The sequence below is a fragment of the Hippichthys cyanospilos genome, chromosome 6 (genome assembly GCF_059441005.1).
Source record: "Hippichthys cyanospilos isolate Australia breed blue-spotted pipefish chromosome 6, RoL_Hcya_1.0, whole genome shotgun sequence".
Taxonomy (NCBI): Eukaryota; Metazoa; Chordata; class Actinopteri; order Syngnathiformes; family Syngnathidae; genus Hippichthys; species Hippichthys cyanospilos.
Window position 1 is genome coordinate 919,703 of NC_142374.1, and position 22,251 is coordinate 941,953.

At 42.5% G+C, this 22,251-nt stretch overlaps 2 protein-coding genes across 3 annotated transcripts in view; both read right to left on the bottom strand.

The window, feature by feature from the left end:
- The window catches only part of cdk10 (cyclin dependent kinase 10), an 89,862-nt gene that overhangs the window by 5,199 nt on the left and 62,412 nt on the right, over positions 1-22,251 (bottom strand). For both annotated transcript variants that reach the window (XM_088417693.1, XM_088417695.1), the window contains exon 11: positions 16,556-16,695. In XM_088417693.1, the coding sequence (XP_088273819.1) occupies positions 16,556-16,695 (140 nt within the window). The remainder of the gene's footprint in view (positions 1-16,555; positions 16,696-22,251) is intronic.
- Positions 6,522-11,197, bottom strand: LOC148421801 (uncharacterized). The gene has a single exon (XM_088417697.1). The coding sequence runs from the start codon at positions 10,984-10,986 to the stop codon at positions 10,321-10,323; it is 666 nt and encodes a 221-aa protein (XP_088273823.1). The 5' UTR covers positions 10,987-11,197; the 3' UTR covers positions 6,522-10,320.

Genomic DNA, 22,251 nt, shown 5'->3' on the forward strand with positions numbered 1-22,251 from the left:
TTGCAAGAGGATTACGTATGTATGTATGTGTGTTTTCACATTGGTGCTTGAAGGTTGTTTTTTTTTTTTTTTTTTTTGCCAGTTTGTGCTATTATTTGAAATATATGTGTTTGAGCGTTGGTGCCAGTGTGTGCTTCCATGTCTGTGTTTTGCTAATGCAAAGGTCCGCATCAGTTTTTGCTTTGTGTGTGCAAAAGAATAGCCTCTGCGAGTCTTGTTTAGGGACGAAATGTTTTGAAGTTGGGCGTGTAAGTCTTGAAAGCAGGCCTCAATGTCTGCAAATATATTGCTTGAGAGCGTGTCTGCTGTTTGGTCTCAGCAAACTTTGGCACTTTTAGAAGATGACAGTACAGACTGTGCAAGATGTGATGTGTCCGTCTGCTGACAAAAAGTGCCTAGTCATGAAACGTAAGCATCAACTATGTCCATTGTTTGAATATGAATCCTGGATGAGGGTGTTTTCTAACGTCCAATAAAAACTTTGTGTGCACCTGTCGTCTGCAATTAAGAAGGCAGGCATTTACAAAAACCTGCCTAGTGACCGGTGTGCAGGGCTGACAAAATAATAAATAAATAAATAAAACTGCCTCGTGATTGTTGTGTCAGCATCACTGATATGGGGCAGCTCGGTGGAGCAGTGAATCGCACGTCCGCCTCACAGTTCAAAGAGTTCGCAAATTCAAATCCATGTGGCTCCGGCCTTCCTGTGTGGAGTTTTCATGCTCTCCCTGAGTCAGTGTTGTCACGTTCTGTCTGGGGTTTTCGGGTTTTTGGATTTAGTTTAAGTAGTTCCTGGTTCATTTCGTCATTCATTCGTGTTTTTCCCTGCATCTGCCTTTCTCAGTCTCGTTAGTTTTATCTCGTCCACCTGTTGTCCATGTGCCCCTGCTCCTCTCGTGTTAGCCTATCCGGTTCCCCTGCCTCCTGTCCCCGTCCAGCTGTAGTGTGTTGTCAGTAATTAGTCTCCTTGTATTTAAACCACCGTCCCTCTGTTGCTCTTGTCGGATTATTGTACCTCGTCACCTCGTGTTCCCTGTGCCTCTGTACTCGTCCTCCAGTCTTCCTCCGTAGTCCCATTTAGTCTCGTGAGTTATATTCCGTTCCCCATTTATTTTGCTACTTTGTCAAGTTTTTGTCTTCTGCTTTTCCTGCCCTGTTTTATTTATTAAAAGAGCACTTTTGTTTGAGCAAACCCTCTCCGTCCTCCTGCGTTTTGAGCCCCTTTCCCTCCACCGCCTCACGTCGCCATGCCCAGCCGTGACAAGTGTGGGCTTCCCCGGGGCACATTTGTTCCTCTTCTTGATCTTCCGAAGCGTTTCGTTTTGGCTCATTGTTGCCTGATTGTGTATTACTTGACCTGTCACCGATACTAACAAAATTGCAGAATTTATGTTGTTTTGGGCCTAAAGATTGCACTTTTTAATTTTTTTTTTTTTTTTTTTTTTTACTGTAACCAGATCCTGCAGACGAAATCTCATGACAACAAGATCTCGGGTAAAAATTAGAAAACATGACCTGCGAGACCAAAACAAACATGGTGGACTAAGTTGTAAAAAATGTTAGTAAGTGGTCCATCTTTGCTGAATATAAGAGTAAATGGACAATTAATAATATTTTGATTTAGAAAACGAGGAGTTTAACGAGAGTTTAAAAAAATGGGAAAACGTTTATTTTGGATTTTTTTTTACATGTACTTAAGTTTTGACTAGTAGGGAACGTGCCCAAAAAAAATCCTCCAAAATAACGTGGATAACCACTTTTCTTTGAATCTAGATATAAATCAAATAGCTGTTATATTACATAGCTGTTATAAAATGTGTATTAATTTATTCAAAAATATTTATTTAAAAATAAATAAACAAAAATTATAAAAGGTAGAACAAGATACATTGTCATTTCCATAAAAATTGAAGAACCAAAAAATAATGCGAAAAATTGTTGCGGAAATAAAAAAAATATTAATATTTCTTGCTTCATTTATGACAAACGAGAGATGAAAATAAACTTTTTCAAGTATGCAGCTAAATTGTGTGTGCAAAGCATGAAACGTGTCAGTTTGCTCATCTCTGAGCATATTGGGAGAATTATCAGTCACAACTGTAACATTATTTATTTATTTTGAATGTTTGTGAGTAAGCATGGGGCGATATCACAGTCTGACGTTATCATAAGATAACCTTGAACAAAAATATCACTGTATTGAAATTAAGGCTCTAAAATATATAATTTTAAAATCTTTTGGGGTAAATGGCTATTTTTCTAGATCGTGGTCAATTTCCATCCGGCCCGCAGCCTCTGTCATAAAATCAATAACGTCTGGCTCGCATTGGAGAATTAATACATTGGGCAGCAGCGCTGTTACCTACGTGTGCTAAATGCTGCCATCTATAGGCTCAATTAGGAACAGCAAATGAGTATATGAGTAATTTACTGTGTGAGCCCCTAATTTTCTAAAATGGCGACAATCAACAAAAGGAGGAAAGTTGAGCTGCAGTGTGACACAGTGAGCTGCGGTCAGCACCAGCAGCTTTATATCGCCAACTTTTACTGACAGCTGGATAGGGACAAGTTTCCGAGAGATTCGAGCATTTGCTAAGAAAATGCTAAATTTGTTCGGTTCGACATATTTGTGTGAGAAGACATTCTCGGTTATGAACTTAAATTAGAGCCGTGTGAGGACACGGCTATCAGACTCTCACAAGACATCTTGCGAAGATTGGAAATTCATCGAGGGTCAACACCCCGATGAAATAAAGTATTTAAACTTGTGGATAACTAAATACAATTTCACTGGCCAGCTTAACACTCAAAAAATAGCAAATCTTGTGAGACAGAAAAAAGACAAAGCAGAAAATTTAAATAGGAAAAGTAAATTAGAAGTGAAAAATCTGTAGAAGACACCACATCCCATGAAGCTGATGTGACTGTATTTTTGCAACAAATGGAGGACCTTAGAGGGTCCTACCACATGTATGGTATAGAGGTCCAGTAGGTCTGGATGGCCGCTTAGGGGGGTGATTGGCTTGGTATGAGAGGGGACCCAAAGCGATGTGATGTTACTCTGGAACATGATGCTAGAGAACTTGCAAATCATGTGGGTAGACTAATAGAACGTACGAGGGAGACATTTAAGCAAAGAGCTCATTTCAGTGCTATTGGGAGAGCAGCACAAAAAGAAAATGAACCTTTCAAGGGATATAAGGCAAGCATGGTAGAGTGTTTCAAAGCAAATGGTGGCATTCCTGATGACCATAGTCCAGGAAAGCGTTTATGAGGAGCAATTAAAGAATGCCCTCCATGCCCACTCGCAGCATACAGTCCGCCAGTGGGTAGACAAACATTGGGTAGACAAGGTCACTGGGACGCTTGAACAGTACATCAATCAAGCTATCCATGCTCAAAGAGTGTTGTAATCAAAAAAAAGAAAAAGACAGAATTTTGGGGTGAGTGTTGAGAGGGGAGAAATTTACTTTCAGGGGAAAGGTCGTAGACTCTACTAGGATCATTAAATTCTCAGGCTAATTTTCTTTTATCTTCATTACATATATATTTCTTGTTCTTGCCTTGTAACAACTTACATGTGTTTTCTGTTGTAACTGTAGTAGCTGTGCGATAAGATGTGGGCTTTGACGTCTATAGTTTTTTTTTTTTTCTTTTTTCACTCAGATGGTTTGAATACTCCTTTTTTTTAACTTATGGGAGGATTAATGCTCATATTGCTGGTGAATTCAATTCAATATTGCTATTGAACTGTTTTTTTTTTCTTAAATTACTATTGTTGTTTACCCATGCAAAAAAGGCATTGTATAATGTTTTGGAATGTGCATGTTGTTGCTGGGCGCCTTGTGTCCCAGACCCATACACTTTAACTCATTGAGGGCTGAAAATTGTTCACTGTGGTGGATATCAGCAATGCGTTTTTTTCCGTCCTGGTAGAAACAGACAGTAAATTTTGGTTTGCTTTCACTTTCGAGGGGAAAAAAGTACACCTACACTCGGCTGCCACAGGGGTATTGTGAAATAACTAAGTAATATTAGTTAATAACTATGTTAAGAATTCTTCAAGCGTTAAGAGTTTGTGACGTTTTTTTATCCTATTTTGAAATGCATGCTTTTAATTTGTCGGGTCGCGTTGCATTTCCGTTTTTACGTTCTCTGTGCGTCATTCGGCTCGTTATGGTGACGTAGTGAATGACAACATAAGCTCATATTAATAGTTTATTATCATTCATGTTGATAACGCACGCTACTGCCTATGTTTAGTAAGCGATGAGTGCTTATTCTGTTTATGTGTTCGTTTGTGTAGCGGTTGCACTTTATAGTTAGTAGTTGTTGTTAGTTGTTACTAACCCGCTAATGTCAGCTAAAAATACAGTAAATTCATAGATTAAAGTTCGGCAAGTGTTTATATGTTAGTTGATTGACTTTAAGATTATTGTTGATTTATTATTCAACAGATACTACATGATGTTTATGGTTACTGCGGCTATATTGGGGCGTAATGAAGGCCATAAAGTAAGCAAAAACGAATTGCAGCTTTGTAGAGAGCAGGTGAAGTACCTGGGGCACAATCTAAGTGGTGGGGGCAGGGCAATATTAGAGGACAGGAAAACAACTATTTTGCGAGCCCCCAAACCTTTAACAAAACCTTTAACAAAAAGCAAATGATGTCATTTTTGGGGCTCACAAATTATTGCAGGGCATGGATCCCGAATTATGCTGAAAATCACTGCTCCTCTCTCTAAACTGATGTATGGGGAAAGCATGACAATGTCTTCGCCTGTAAAGTGGACGCCTGAGGCTGAGAAGGCTTTTTGTGACGTCAAACTGGCACTAGTTTCAAGCACAGCCCTGGCGATCCCAGACTATTCTAAACCTTTTGTCCAGATGGTAGATTACAAAGGTAACTACATGACGTCGTTGTTAGCACAAATTTGTGGGGATAAGATGAGGCCTGTCTCATATTACTCCTCCAAATTAGACAGTGTGGCTTGTGCACTTCCTCATTGCGTAAGGGCTGTGGTGGCGGCCTCTATGGCTGTGGAATGCAGTTCATCGATTGTGCTTTTTCATCCTCTGACATTAAAGGTTCCACACGCAGTCGCCACACTGCTCCTCCAGACAAACATGGTCTTTTTATCGCCAGCTAGACACTTGTCCTGTATGGCAATATAGCTGTCATAGCCACACCTTACGCTAGAGAGGTGCACAGTCTTAAACCCGGCCACACTAGTGCCACTTCCTGAAGATCGTGACAAACACGATTGTCAGCCGCTGGACCAGAGCACAACAAAATGCAGATCCGATTTAAAAGATGACCCACTGCCAATGGGGCATGTGCTTTTTGTGGATGGGTCCTCGGGAAAAAAAAATGGCTTGGGGAAAACGCAAACAGCCTATGCTGTGGTTACAGCAGAGATTGTGTTGAAAGCAGAGCCGCTTCCGGCTCACTTTTCGGCTCAGGCTGCTGAGCTCATACCGCTCACACAGGCTTGCATCATTATGGAGGGGAAACAGTGACAATCTATACTGATAGCCAATATGCCTTTTCCACTTGTCATGGTTTTGCGCAGTATTGGAAAAATAGGGGAACGATAACATCCACAGGGAAGGCCGTAACACATGCTGAATTGTTAAAACAATTGTTGAACGCAGTGCAACTACCCAAACAAATTGCAATCTGTAAATGTGCGGCACACACAACTGGAACGGATCAAATTTCGCGGGAAAATGCTTTCGCCGACAGAATGGCAAAACAGGCAGCCGAAAAGCCCTTCGTAGAAATGGTTGATGAAATAAAGTTGCCTCATAGTGCCATTTTGCAGGATGATCTCCTAATTGACATGCAGCAACAAAGTCCTGCCCAAGAGTAGAAACAGTGGGTTGCTAAGGGAGCTAAACTAAAAAAGGGAATTTATGTCGGCACAGATGACAAGCCCGTTTTGCAAAAAAAAAAACCTCTATAGGTGGGCGGCCATTCTGAGTCACGGAAAACACATTTCTCAACCGCAAGAATGGTCGGGGTCGTGAACCAACATTTCTCAACTAATGGGTTCAGTCTATACCCAAAACATTTCTGTAGGGCTTGTATGATCTGTGCACGACACAATCCCCAGGGAAATATTCGACCAAAGCGGGGGCAATACCCCTCAGCAACCTACCCATTTCAGTGAATCCACATGGATTATATAGAGTTAAGTAAAAGCGAACGGAAAAATATTGCCTTGTTATCATCGATGCGTTCTCAAAGTGGGTTAAAATCTTCCCAACCAAACAGCCCGATGCGCTGACTGTAGCCAAAGCGTTGTGCAAAGATATCATACCAAGATATGGTATCCCGGAAACCATGTATAGCGACAACGGTACACATTTTGTGAATAAAGTGATTGACAAAATTGGCCAAATGTTCCACATTGCACTAAAGCATCACTGTTCCTACCACCTGCAAAGTACAGGATTATTGGAAAGAATGAATGGCACAATTAAAATAGACTAAAAAAGTGCATGGAGGAAACAAACCAATCAATCAATCAAATTTTATTTATATAGCCCTAAATCACCGAAGTCTCAAAGGGCTTCACAGAATGAAAAGAGGTCATACAGAGACATCTTTTCAATGTAAGGTACACAACAGCATCCCCTGTCAAAGCTCCCAGAAGGGGAAGGAAAAACTCAAAAACCCCAATTTGGGGAAAATCAGAAACCTCCAGAAGGGACCACAGGTGGGAGGAGCCCCCTTCCAGGCCCACAGGTTGAAGTGGATGCTGCATGTACCGAACACAGAAACAATATAAATTACAGAAAACATATTGTGCTATATAGTGCAGTGATGTCTTGACAGCAGGCAAAGCCATTGGGCAGGAACCATCCCGCATTCCAGCCAGGTGGACCGCAGACGGCTAGACTCCTAACCCGTGATGGTCGACCAGCGCAGGACCCAATGGAGGCGGTCAAGTCAACCCTCACCATCTAGCTAGCCCCCTCTCCCGGCCGGAAGAGGGGGGCAGGAAAAAAGAAGAAAAAGAAGAAGGCTGCAGACAGGCTAATTTAACTAAATGCTTTTGAGTATAGATGTGTTTTTAGTCGGGATTTAAAGATTTCTACCGAGGTGGCTGCGCGAACTTCCATAGGTAGGGCATTCCATAGTACTGGCGCGCGAATGGAAAATGCCCTTGATCCCACAGACTTCTTTTTAGCCCGTGGGGTCGATAGCAAACCGGCATTTTGTGATCGAAGTTGTCGGGACGGAACATAAGGTGATACCAAGTCGACGAGATAGGAAGGAGCTAAACCGTGTAAAATTTTATAAGTAATTAACAACACCTTAAAATCACATCTCACGTGTATTGGAAGCCAATGCAGGTCAGCTAGAATCGGAGTAATATGATCAAACTTTCTCGTCCTTGTCAATAGTCTCGCCGCTGCATTCTGTACACACTGCAGGCTTTTAATGTGAGACATGGGAAGGCCAGAAAACAAAATGTTGCAATAGTCTAGGCGCGACGTAACAAATGCATGAATTAATGTTTCTGCATCGCTAAGAGAAAGAATAGGGCGAATTTTAGCTATATTGCGGAGGTGAAAAAACGCCGTTCTTGTCATGTTATTAATATGTGTTCGAAAGGAGAGAGTTGAGTCAAATATCACGCCGAGATTTTTTGCAGAACTACTTTGGGAAATAATACAGTTTTCTAGGTTCAGCGTGGTATTCTTAAGCAGGTGCTGATGATGAGCAGGGCCAATAAATAACATCTCAGTTTTATTAGGGTTGAGAAGCAGAAAATTGGAAGACATCCATTGTTTAATCTCGGCAAGGCAAGCCTCCAGTTTACTGCACTTGCACGGATCCGTTATTTCTAAGGGCATATAGAGTTGGGTATCATCAGCATAGCAATGAAAACTAATAGCATGTTTACGTATAATATCGCCGAGAGGAATCATGTAGATGTTGAACAGTAAGGGGCCAAGTACTGACCCCTGCGGGACACCACATGAGACGGAGAAAGACTCAGAGATCGCGTCGCCATAAGAGACACTATGCGTCCTTCCCAGGATGTAAGATCTGAACCAAGAAAGTGCTGATCCCGAGATACCAACACATGATCTAAGACGTTCTATAAGAATATGATGATCAATAGTGTCAAATGCGGCACTAAGATCAAGCAGTAATAATATTGATGAGATGTTGGAATCCGAGGCTAAGAGAAGATCATTCGTCACTTTTACTAGGGCTGTCTCAGTTGAGTGGTTGGCCCTAAAACCTGACTGAAGGAGTTCAAATCTATTGTTGTCTATCATAAAATCACTAAGCTGTTGTGTTACAACTTTCTCAAGAATTTTGGCGATAAACGGAAGGTGTGACACTGGCCTATAGTTAGCGAGATCTTCAGGATCTAGGTGTGGTTTCTTAAGTAATGGTTGAATGACGGCCGTCTTAAAAGCTTCAGGTACAATGCCAGAGGAGAGTGACAGGTTGATAATATTCAAGACAGACGACCCCAAGATCGGGAACAACTCTTTGACGAGTTTGCCTGGAAGCGGGTCGAGCATGCAGGGCGTCGGCTTTGCTGCATTAACCAGTTGTGTAAGACACTCCAGGGATACTAAATCAAACTGGGACAGGGTAGCCAGACTTTCATGAACCTGATTGTCCGAACTAGCATCAACAATCACAGTTGAGGTGGTGAGCGGCGCTGCCTTTTTTATTTCTTCCCTTATTAGCTGAATCCGCTGAGTAAAGGATTGCATGAAATCGTGTGCTGAATGGAGGGAATTTTGATTAACCTGCTGCTGCTGTGTTAGCTGCGCTACCGTCTCAAATAAATACTTTGGGTTGTTTTTATTAAGACTAATCATTTTGGAAAAGTGATTAGTTTTTGCTAGCCTAAGAGCCTCTTTATATTTCAGCAAGCTATCGCACCAGGCCTGACGGAAAACCTCAAGTTTAGTTGTTCGCCATTTACGCTCAAGTTGTCTACTTAACAGTTTACACGTACGCGTTTCCTCCGTAAACCACGGAGTGCGCCGCTTCGGACGAGTTTTAAGTTTCAGCGGCGCAATAGAGTTTAGGGAATTTAGAAGAACCGAATTAAAATCATTCGCGAGCTTATCGACTGAGCCAGTGAAAGACGGAAAGGCAGCTGTTGCGGAAGGCAGTAATTCAGAAAGTGCAGCAGTCGTTGAAGAATTAATATCACGGCTCTTAAAGCCTTGGTTGTGGACAACAAGACCACACTGAGCTAGGACTTCAAATGTTATAAGATAATGATCAGACATAACGTTAGTATGTGGCAGAATTATGACGTTTGAGGCAGTTAGGCCACGGGTTAGCACTAAGTCTAAGATATTACCATTCCGGTGTGTTGCTGCTTTTATTATTTGTGTAAAACCAAATGCATCGATTATTGCTTGAAAAGCTACAGTAAGTGGCTCTGATGGGGAGTTCATATGAATATTGAAGTCACCCATAATTAATATATTATCTGTGTGAGTTATTAAGTCAGCCATAAGTTCAGGGAATTCATCTAAGAATCCAGAGTATGGGCCAGGAGGACGGTAAATAACTACCACATAAAATGGTGGTGAGGAGCTCGATCGCATAACGAGAGCCTCAAATGTCTTGAAAGTGTGACTCGTGCTCGTGCTAAGCCTAAGATCAGATTCCGAAATTAGGGCGACACCCCCCCCTTTTTTACAAGGACGGGCAACATGTGAGCCCACAAAGTTTGCGGGTGAGGCCTCATTTAATGGTAAGAATTCATTTGGTTTTAGCCAGGTTTCGCAGAGACCAAGCACGTTAAGATTTTGATCTGTAATAAGATCATTTACAAGAAGGGCTTTTGAAGCGAGTGACCTAATATTTATGAAGCCGAATTTAAACTGGGACATTTTTCCCGGACTATTCTGAGTCCTCGTGTTGGTAGTACTAATACCAACAAGATTTTTATGGCTGGGGCTTGCTCTATATTTTGAGTAATTAAAACCTCGTCGCGATGTTAGTAAAGTAGGAATTCGATTGTCGACGACTACAGCGCGCATATTGATATTAATATTTCGCCTAGGCACTTTGTCACTAGTCTTACTGATTAAAGAGGCAGGGCTGTTTTCCTTAATCAACACCACCTCAGCAGAAATCTTATCATTAGGGCATTCAGCATTAGGTATTGAAACAGTGTGTGGATTGCAGTGACCTAGACTAAGTATGCTATGTGTGTTGTAACAGTCCAGCCTAGTGCCGGTTAACTCTAGCCTTAACGACTCCACACCCATTCTAGCAGGCTCGCTACTCGCCTGCGACCCGACATGCTCTAATGTGGGAAGTCATGGAAGGCTCAAACAGTAATCTATGTTTCTAGAAAGAGTGACAGCGCCTTTCCAGTTAGGGTGAAGGCCATCTGTCCTCAGCAGGTCGGGCCGGCCCCAGAAAGAGGGCCAATTATCTACAAACTGGAAACCCTGCTCTTTACAGAAACCAGCCATCCACTGGTTAAGCGAGAATAATCTGCTAAACCTCTCATCATTGCCTCTCGCAGGCAGAGGGCCAGAGACAATAACTCGATGCCGACTCATCTTTCTAGCGAGATTACAAGTCCTAGCTATGTTCTTCTTTGTAATCTCAGACTGCCTCATTCTAGTATCGTTGGAGCCGACGTGTATCACTATGTCCGAGTAGCTAGTGTTGTTTGCACTAGTCTGGTGTCTAGCCCTCTTGCATGTCAGCTCCCTAAGGTTAGCTTCAATGTCGGGTGCTCTGGCCCCAGGAATACACATTACGGTGGCTGGCTTTTTAAGCTTGATGTTACGGGTGATGGAGTCCCCTATAACTAATGTGCGGGAGCCAGTAGACTGAGGAGGAGTTTGCCTAGCGAGGGGGCTAAAGCGATTATGCGTCCGAACAGGCTCACCGCGGCTAGCAGGCTTCTTAGGGCTAATGCTAGCCGGACTAGCGGGTAGGCTACGACCCGCACTAGCCGACGCTAGCGGCATTGCGGGAGGGCTACGGCCCGCATTGTCATTATCAGATGTCCTGGACAAGATGTGTGGACCTGGTCAAATTACACATTAACATCACTAGTGCCTCAGGGTTAACACCCTATGAGGCTCTTTTTGGAAGGCCATACAAACGTCCCCTCTTTTCCACACACTGGGAACTAGACAATGAGGGTAATTTAGCTGACTATATGTGAAAAACCCTAGAAAAAAGAACCAATAAGAGATTGCTTACCAGGAAGCGATTGCACTTCTTCTCCACAGGACAACAAAGTCGTTCCAGGTGACTGGATCCTGGTGCGGAGCATCAAACGGAAGCATTGGCATTCACCATGGTGGGAAGGACCGCACGAAGTATTGCTGACCACGCCGACGGCCGTGAAAATCACAGAACGACACACGTGGATACATCTCACACACTGTAAAAAGGTGATCTCGTTCAATTTACCCAAGAAGGAGGGGTGAGCAACGTCTGACCAAACGGTGGGAGCAGACTTGTCGTGTCTGAAAACACCGACGGCCTATGAAGAAATTAAAAGACATCCTTCCTGTTTAGGGGTACATCGAGCGACATGGCCACGCCAACATGGGTGAAAGCCGCTGTCCTGTCCTACACTGTCGGGATGTTGGTGACTGGGGCATTCCTCTATGGGATGCAGGTGGGAGGAATTAGGGCTTAGAAGGTCATAAGATTTGGCAATACAACTACAGAATATGGCAACATTAACATGTGTGGTCGCGGAAAGAGTGAAAAAAAAAAACAGTCTATGTGCAGAGTACCCCACACATAGGAATTTTTCATCTTGTGATCGGTTTGATGTAGGTCCTGTGATAAAAACAATGGTTTGCCTTCTTGAGAACAGTGTCTCAACAATCATTCTGCCCTGGCCTATGTAAAACCCAAAGGGCTTCGCGGTAGCGGTAAAACATTCTTTCACAAAGGTCAGGACGATGAGAAAAAGTATGAATGGTATTTAACTGCTAGCAGAACCAGGTGGAGTGCTTTGGTTGCTGAAACAGGTAATAATGGGAAAAGCTGGACCACTGAAACGTGTGCTAAATTCCTTAGGCAACAGGTCGCGCTAGCCAAAGTTGCTACCGGTCTTCAGATTATGGTAAACACCTCAATTTGGTTTTGTACTCCTGATCCTTATGTAGAATTCACAACACAAGTGGCTAACCACGTGCATTGGAACTTGACCTCAGTGACTGAGTCAACGAAGGTAACGGTAAAATTAAATAAAAGGATGACTGTCAATGGAAAATTTCTGTCACCAGGGTCACACAGCAAGGTAACAATTGGTTGTTCCTGATGGAAACGGCTGCCAAAACAGTACAGTACAGCTGTATTTCCTGTATGAAGGCCAGGCCGCTGTTGAGTGATTCCGGCTTCTGTTCCATCTGAGTGCCTTTTGGAGGAATGCATCTCAGGAGACGGCGTGCAGCCTGGAGTGCCGGGGGGACCCACATACATTGACGCGATTGGCGTACCACACGGAGTACCAGATGAGTAAAGTTGGTTAACCAGATTGCAGCGGGATGGGAATCCATATTCATATGGATTACACCTAATAAAAATGTAGATCGAATCAACTACATCCATTACAATGTGCAGAAGCTGGGCAACTATACAGAGGAGGGGCTCCTTGCTATCAAAGAGCAACTCGCTGCTACCTTACTCATGACTTTCCAGACTCGCATTGCGGTGGACATGCTCCTGGCGAAGGAGGGCGGCATGTGCGCTATGTTTGGGAACCAGTGTTGCACTTGGATTCCTGACAACACCGCCCCCGACGGGGCACTAACCAAAGCCATTGATGGCTTACGCAGCCTAAACAGGAAAATGCGAGAGCACTCTGGGGTAAAAACGTCCTCATGGTCTGAGTGGTGGGACAAAACCTTTGGCAAGTATAAAAATCTGGTTGTCACCTTCATGCTGTCAGTTGCCATTTTCACTTCTGTTCTCACATTGTGTAGCTGTTGTTGTATTCGCACTGCATTCGCACACTGCTTGATCGACTTATCTCAACTGCTATTGCCCCGACTAAATCCAGGTTGGATGAAGTTACTTCACCAACCGGTTCAGGACCTAGTTCCTGAGGCTGGCGTGTGAGTGCTCCTACTCTGGGTGTTGAGGAAGACTGCAGTTTTGCGCCTCCTCATCTGTATGAGGACATGTGCCCTGTCTTTCCGGATTTGCCCCCACGTGATGATGCAGTTGAATAAAACCGATGGGAGGTTCTGCTATTGATTCTTTGTGGTGGTGGCAAGTAGAATCAAGAGGAGGGAATTGTTGGAGAAATTTAATTAACCTTTTATTTTTATTGCGTAATAAATCAGTAATTAATCAATGGTGTGCCAATCAATTATGACATGTTAAATGAAGTCATTAATACAGCAATCAGTAGTACTCAGTTGAGTAAAGCACGTGTACCAATCAATCATGTGTTAGTAATTATATTGATCAGATGTTCTTAATTCTTGAGATGATTTATTATTGTTGTTGATTCACATAGCGATTATACATTTGACACCTTTTTATTAGATATTAGGGTAGCAACATGTCCCACACATGTCAGGTGCGTTCCGGGTCATGTTAGTGATAACGGTTGTTGAAGTCTTTTCAGGGCCCTGTCAAACAGCATCCAGGGCCCAGGGTCACCTGAAGGCTCCCCCGGAAAGAAGAAGTTGGTTGAGGAAGTGTTGTGGAGCTGAGCGTTCGACTTACTGGAACATGTTGCTGCATACTGCATTTTGACACTCACACACAAGCACACTCAGCTTTCACAAACATGTATTACAAGATTCTGGGTTCTGGCCGCACACATCGCCCCCCCCATGCATTTCTACCCTTTAGGGCCGGAACCTTCATGTAACCTAGGGATCTCTAAGATAATTAAAGTAAACTGGGGGGAACGGGGAAGTGCCTCAGAGCGTGGCAGTACTGCAGCCTTTTGTGGTCCTGTCTCATTCTCCTCACGCATGAGCAGATACGTGCCATCTCTCTTTCTTGTTTTAGTTATTGGATTTGGCGAGTATTAGCTCAGTGAACCTAACAGTATTAATTAATAGTACAGTGTGAATTCTATCATTTCAAGTCAATGAGAGTCTATTTTACCCTTAATAGCCTTGTTCTGGTCTCATGTCGCATTGGTCATAGGAAGGAGCAGACAGGCAGCTGACAGATCGTAGTGGAGGAGCAGACAGGCCTTTTGTAATAATTTGGAATTTAAAGTGTAAACTCTGCTTTTTAATCATGTTTGGTAGGCTCCTTGTTACTTAAAGTTGGACATCCGAGCAAATGCTCAGTGATCCCAACTGGGACGTACAGTCAAGACACGGAAAGAGAAGGCATACCAGTACATTTACTGTACAAAGAAGGTTTAATATTTTAAGATTTAAGTAAATCTGTGTACTGCAGTAGTAGTTCAACTTCCAAGGAGTGCCAGTGGCAAGCACATTTATAGATACCTCGCCTATCTGGCATGCAGGAAACCTTCACAACACATTTCTCCGCAATATAGTCATATTGCAATATATATGAGATGTTGTTTTTTTAACTAGGTATGTATGAATAGGTCTGATGACGCTGAACATTTTGAGTGGTTGAAGGTAAAATAATATTCATAGATGGCTTTTTATGACACCTCAAAAGCAGTGACATATCTTTGGAAGAAAACTAAAATATGTACTATGGTTTTCACAAGCCCCCAAGGGTGAAGCCAGCCTTTCACTGGATGTGTAATGAGAGTAATGAGATATGTTGATGAGAGTGATATAAAAGTAAAGCAATAGTAGTGTAATGCCTTACATTTTAAATTCAGTAATAACTAATTAATTTGAAATGACAGTAATACGTAATGCATCACAGTTTTGAAGTAACTTGCCCAACACTGACAAACAACTTTAAAAGAGTATTTTGCCACTTGTCGTCAACATCACAGTTGCTGAGCGCAGAGGTATGGACAAATCCTGTGTTTTCTGGGTTTGGTCATGTGACATTTGCAAAATTAATCATGATAAATTGCTACCTGAGACAATTTGTAATTTTCAGTCAACGGCAATTGGCAAATTGTGTTTTTAAAGGTATTCTACATGAAAAAATATTTGTAGTTCAAATATTGCTTTACAGCAAAAAAGGGTAAATAGTTAAAATACATCGAGGAAGACAACTTCCAATAGACACAGGCTACATTTGTACGAACTGAATTGTGATATGTTTGCCCATATGTGTCATATCTGATTTTTTTCATGCAGTGTTAACAGTACAGTACAATTCCCTTCTTTTTCAATCTGCACATCTTTTGTAAGTGGATATAGATCTGATGCATTTGCTGTCGGAACACTTATCAGCAAACATCCGACCAACAAGTCATCAAAAATCTCTGACAATCGACCTCTGACAATTGTACATGAATGTGCAAAATGATTAGCATACCAGTCTTGACTTCAATTTAATTCCAATTGAAATTAATGGAAATTAGCCTACTGCGCATAATGTTATCATTTGACATCATATCATGTCTGTGTGTGTTTGTGTCTGAAGTCTGGGAGTGCCCTTGATGAGGGGGGCGGAGTCGCTGACCGCACACCTGATGCACATCGGTCATCACCTAGGCTTCTTTAGGGTGGCCGAAGCAAGAGGACAACGCTGGATTATTTTTGTGGATCTCGCGCCCTTAGTTGTTTTAGGTGATACTTTTTTGTTGTCCTCCTGTTGTCACAGGGGTGCGCGGCAGGTGTGAATGCCGGTGTGGTTGCGGAGGAGGAGGACCCAAAAGCAGGGGGGCGTCATGACATGACATGACATATTGTCTCTGTCGCGTTTTCGTAGTCCCGTCTCGCCCTTCGTCCCTCAGCTCTGTGTTTACCTGCAAGCCTGCCCGTAGTGTTTGCTTTCTGTTTTGCCAGCCTGCCTGCGCCCTTAGTTCGAGTTTTTTGCCGCCCTGTTTTTCCCGCTTTTGTTCCCGTTCGTTGTGTTAATAAATATGGATTTCATGAAGCCCCTGTCTCGACGGCATCCTGCTTTTGGGTCCTCCTCCTCCGCAACCACGCCGGCCTTCACATCCGCCGCGCACCCCCGTGACACCTGTGGACTCCGCTCCACTCCGTCACGCTGTAAGTTTTGCATGGACAATTTGTAATAGATGTAATAGATTTGTATTTTAGTTGAACTTTGAAATCTGTTGTATTATACCCTTTTTTGAGCTTTAATTTTATTTCCACACTCGAAGTGCGCTTTTGGTTGATTCATCTTTTGGGCAATCATTTTTTGTTCATTGATTTGTTTGGGGTCCACACTCTCAGCCCGTATACAGGGAAGCTGACCTGTCATGACAGACGTCTGCAACAGATGATGGCACATTTTGAAGGGTGTCAAAAATGCACTCTTTGCATATCATAATTATTACACGACCTCTAATGCCCACTTTATTTCTCAAGAGGGATTTAAATGAAATCAAATAACACTGTTTCACAACTGGAGATGTTTCACAACTGGAGATGCAAAGACTAACACCTAACACAAGTTATGCCTGTACAAATGTGTGTATGTGTGTGTACGTACCTGCGTTGTGGATTATACATAAAGAGCAGATTGAGCAGCCTGTGTCCAGCTTCAGACAACCAAGTGAATTTATTCTTCAGATTATTGTAGGGCTGCTTCCTCAGACTATACTGTCCAATGAGCGGCAGATCAGAAAAACCCTGTGTAACACACAAATGCTCCATCTTAAAATGAACCTTATTACACTTCATTGCAGTGAAAAACCCTGTGTAACACACAAATGCGCCATCTTAAAATGAACCTTATTACACTTCTTTGCAGTGAAAAAGTGTACACAATTGCAAACAAATTGTTAGCATGGAACACGAATACCTAGGAGAATAGCTAATGTCGATCTCCTGAAAGAGTGGCTGGGTTCTTTTCCTGTGAGAGGAGGGCTTTGGTAAAATTATTGGGTAAAAGAGAAGGTGGATAGTGGCAATGTTTAATTGTCTCACACTAGACCTTTTTTATATTATTTAGGTACATTGTCTTAATACATTGGTATTAACAGTGGTACATCGATAGATAAAAACATACTGCACAACAAGCAAAAAAGTGGCATCAATCATTTATTTCCTTTATCAGGAAAGGGTTGTGGAGGTGGACCCAAACGCAGGTAAGCAGGGAGCCAGTATAAATACAGGTAACGAAATGTAGTTTAGTATCTAATAAGAAGTGCAAGGAGCAGCAGGTGTGATATGGACAATATATACAGTATAGACAGGATGATTGATTTGAATTTGTTACAGATAAAGTATAAACACATATACAGTAGAGCTATTAGAATATACAGTATAATGTGCATAATATAATGTACAGGTGTTCTATCAGTTTGCTGTCAGTATAATGGAATATACGATTGCTATAAGCAGTATACAAGTGTGCTGTTAGTATATAAGTAAACAAATATTACATGTATGGACAATATGTACAAGAAGTGTTAGAAGTGCATAGAGTTCAGGAGGGGAACAGCTGTTGGGAAGATGCTGTTCCTGTACTTGCTGGTTCTAGTCCAGAGGCTCCTGAAGTGCCTCCTGGAGTTGAGGAGTTGGAAGAGTCTATGGTTGGGATGTCAAAGGACCTTTAGGATGCTGCGAGCCCTACGTAGGCATCGCTTCCTCTAGAAATCCACAATGGCCGGTAGTGGGGTCCCTGTGATGTGTTGGGCGGTTTTCACTACCCTTTGTAGTGCCGCGCACTCGGCGCCAGAGCAGTTCCCATACCAGGTAGTGATACAGTTGGTTAGCATGCTTTCAATCACACAACGGTAGACATTGTTCAGGATGTTGGCAGACAGGTAGTTCTTTTTAAGAGTCCTTAGGAAGAAGAGCAATTGGTGAGCCTTCTTGACCAAGCTGGAGGTGTTAGTAGTCCAGGAGAGATTCTTGGTGATGTGAATCTCCAGGAACTTAAAGCTGGAGACACGTTCAACTACTATGCCATTGATGTGGATGGGTATGTGTGTGTCATTCCTCTTCTTCCACAATGTCCACAATGAGCTCCTTGGTTTTGCTGGTGTTGAGGAGCAGATATTGTCAACGCACCATGCAGCTAGGCGCTGAACCTCTGCTCTGTAGTCTGACTTATTGCTGTTGGTAATGAGTCCGATCACTGTGATGTCAGCTACAAACTTGATGATGGAGTTAGATCCATACACACGCTTGCAGTCCTGTGGCACGCCTGTCATGACAGACACCGATGTTCGGTGTGATGGTGGTGGAAAGGTTGTGGCCAGACTTGACATGCTGGGGTCTGATGGTCACAAAGTCCATAATCCAGTTACAGAGCATGGGACTAATTCCAAGATCTCCAAGTTTGGTGATTAACTTAGAGGGGACAACAGTGTTGAAAGCTGAACTGAAATCAACAAACAGCATCCGTGCGTATGTGTTCTTATTGTCCAGGTGGGAGAGCACCGAGTGCAGTGCTGCTGCTCCTCTGTGCTCCTATTGCTTCGGTAGGCAAACTGATGTGGGTCAAGTGTGGGGGGCAGACCGCTTTTGAGGTTTGCCAGGACCAGCCGCTCAAAGCACTTCATGACAATGGGTGTCAGTGCTAACAGGTGGTAGTCATTTAGGGATGATGGAGAGGAGTGTTTCGGTACTGGTACTTTGGAAATGGTTTTGAAGCATGCAGCCTTGGCCAGGGACAGGGTGAAGTTGTCTGTGAAGACACCAGCGAGCTGCACAGCAAACGCTCTGAGCACACGTCCAGGAATGCCGTCAGGGCCAGCTGCCTTGCGTGGATTGATTCTACTCAGTGCATTTTCTTTTCTTTTTTTTTTTATATATTTTTTATTCATTTTTTACTTTTTACAGACAGAAAACACAACCATCAAAACAGACATGTACAGAAGACGAAACTAGGACAAAGTAGGAACAAATCCAACAAGCATACACACACAAAACAAAAAAAACAAAAAAAAAAATAAATAAATAAAATTGCAGCAATGTCAGGTACATTAAAACAGTACAAAATGCAATAAAGCCAGTCATAGGTCCAATTCAAGTTCCAATTTGCAGAGGGAGCCCAGTACAAGTATGGCTAGAGTTTGTCAATCCGGATTTTACACAAATGCTCTTAACATTATAGCAGATATGTTCGCATCGATATAGTCCAGAAAAGGTCTCCAGGTTCTATTAAAGACATTGGTTTTTGAGTGTGAGAGACAGGTCAAAAAGTCCAGGTGTATATATTCCAGTATTGTCCTGTGCCATACCCCAATTGATGGAGCCTTGTCCAAAATCCAATGAAGCAGAATACTTTTCCTGGCACAAAATGTCAGAATATTGTACAGTTTCTTCTCATACACATTAGTCACACGGCCACTGGGAAGGCCCAGGAGGAGAGAAACAGGGTCAAGGTCAAGTTCGATCTTCAAAACCTTTTGAATATCGAACAAGACATCTGTCCAAAATTTTTGTATTTTCACACAAGACCAGAGACAGTGAGTAAGATCACCAATCTCTGTCTTACACTTGAGGCAGAATGGGGAAACATCCTTTCTAAATCTAGAGAGGCGATTTGGAGCAACGTGTGCTCTGTGCAATATCTTGAGCTGTAATGCTCGTGTCCTGTTACATACTGTGATTTTCTTGGCCTCATCCCAGATATCCTCCCATATCTCATCAGTAATCACTACACACAGTTCCCTCGCCCAGATCATGCCCAGCACCCGAGCATTCAGATTTGAGCAGACCCTTAGATCATTATAAAAGGCACTAATGGAAGATTTCCCATCAGCAAGAAACACCTTTTTTTCCATTTTTGTGACATTCATGTCGGTGAGCAGAGATGTGTCTTTAACAATAAAATCTCTGATCTGAAAATAAAGAAAAAGATCCTTTCGTGCTACGTTGTATTTGTCCACAATCTGGTTAAAGGACATGAAGACACTACCATCAAAGAGATCACCCAAAGAAGAAATTCCCTTAGCTGTCCAGCCACTGAAAGCCGAATCTAAGATCCCTGGAAGGAAGTCAGGGTTGCAAGTGATTGGGGTGAAAACAGAAGTAAGCCCTGATCTCGCTGTCAAATGTTGTATGTTCCTCCATGCTCTGACCGTGTTAACTGTAACTGGGTTGTGGCACTGTTCTTTAATAGATTTCAATTTGGCAATAAAAAGTACATTTTTGAGGGGACAGTTGGAAAGGGATTTTTCGATGTCAAGCCAAATTGAAGAAACATCATCTTTAATCCAGTCAGCTATGTACCTTAAATGGGCACTCAATTGGTATCTTTTAATGTCCGGGAAGTCTAGCCCCCCCATAGCGCTTGGTAATTGCAACACTGACATCATGATCCGTGGTCGGTGCTTGTTCCATATGAAGGAACTGAACCAGCCATTCAGTTTTTTTATTATTTTATGATTGAATAAAATGGGGATCATCTGCATTGGATAGAGAAAGCGCGGGAGGACATTCATCTTTAAAAGTGAGATTTGGCCTAGCCATGATATGGGAAGATTAGTCCATCTCTCCAGATCCTGCCTAATTTTGTCAAAGAGTGGATCAAAGTTGGCGTGAAACATCTGATTAAATTGAGGCGTGATAAAGACACTGAGGTATATAAAGCCAGCTGAGGACCATTTGAATGGGAACGGATTGGGGTTATCTGGCTGCTGCCGCAAGTTGCCCAGAGGCATTGCCTCGGACTTGGAAAAGTTAATTTTGTATCCGGAAAAGGCGGAAAACAGGGCAATAGTCTGGATTAGACGTGGGACTGACATAGAAGGGTTCAACAAAGATAATAAGACATCGTCAGCATATAATGTAATTTTGTGCGATTTTCTGCCAACATTAATTCCACTTATTAAAGGGTCTTGCCTAATTACTTCTGCTCGGGGTTCAACTGCAATTGCAAATAGAAGTGGGGACAAAGGACAACCCTGTCTGTTTCCCCGCTGGACCTCAAAATTAGTTGATTTCAGTCCATTGGTTATGACTGCAGCCAATGGCTGGGTATATAGAACCCTCACCCATTTAATAAAGCCCTCACCCAATCCAAACTGTCCAAGTGTGTAGAATAAATAGGACCATTCGACTCGATCAAAGGCTTTCTCCGCATCTAGGGAAACTACGAGGCCGTCCATTGCCTGGTGTTGACAGTTGAATAATATTTAGTACCCTTCTAATGTTGTTGCACGAATTACGACCCTTAATGAAGCCAGTTTGATCCTCTTTGACTATAATTGGTAGAAGGTCTTCCAGCCTTCTTGCTAACACTTTAGATAAAATTTTTAAATCTGTATTAAGGAGTGAAATCGGCCTATATGAGGCGCAGTCCTCTGGACACTTCCCTTTTTTAAGGATTAGAGAAATATTGGCTTCTCTCAGAGAAGACCGGAGAGTGCCAGTCTCAAACGAATAATTAAACATATTCATCATGGGTTCTAATAGGAGATTTTGAAATTCTTTATAAAACTCGCTACCAAGGCCATCACTGCCTGGTGCCTTCCCTGTCTGAAGATGCTGAACGGCCTCGCGCAATTCGGTCATAGAGATCTGAGCATTTAAGATGGACTTCTGGTCCTGCGATATAGTTGGCAAATCAAGTTTGGAGAAGAAAGCTTCCATCAATGTTTCAGTGTTATTGGTCTGTTCTGATTGATATAAGTCTGTATAGAAGTTCTTAAAAGCATTGTTAATATACTTGGAATCAGAAGCGCAAGAACCCGTCCCATCTACAATTGACCCGATAGTTTGAGCAGCCCTTCTTTTTTTCGTCAAATAAGCTAAGTATTTACCCGATTTGTCCCCATGCTCAAATAATCTTTGTTTTGCATAACCTAACTTTTCCCCTGCCTTCTTAGTTAACAAAGAGTCCAGTGTGGAGCGGATAGCCGTGATTTCCTTTAACTTAGCTGCAGTAGGTTTATTGACTTATTCCTTCTCTGAAATATGGAGTCTTTTTTCCAGTAAGTAGGCTACAATAAGTACAAACCGCCCATGTTTGTCCTTGACATTTTGAGACCCTAATAGGTAAGTTCTTCCTGATTAAAATTGCCACCCCTCTGCTTTTGGAAGTGAAAGATGAGAAATAAATTTGATCAAAGCCACATTGTTGCAGTTTTAAATGTTCCTCATCGTTTAAGTGTGTCTCTTGCAACAGAGCAATGTCAATGTTTTCTTTTTTTAAGGCTAGCAATATCTTCTTTCTTTTGATAGGCGAGTGGCTTCCTTTGATGTTCCATGTACACAGTCTCAATGTATCAC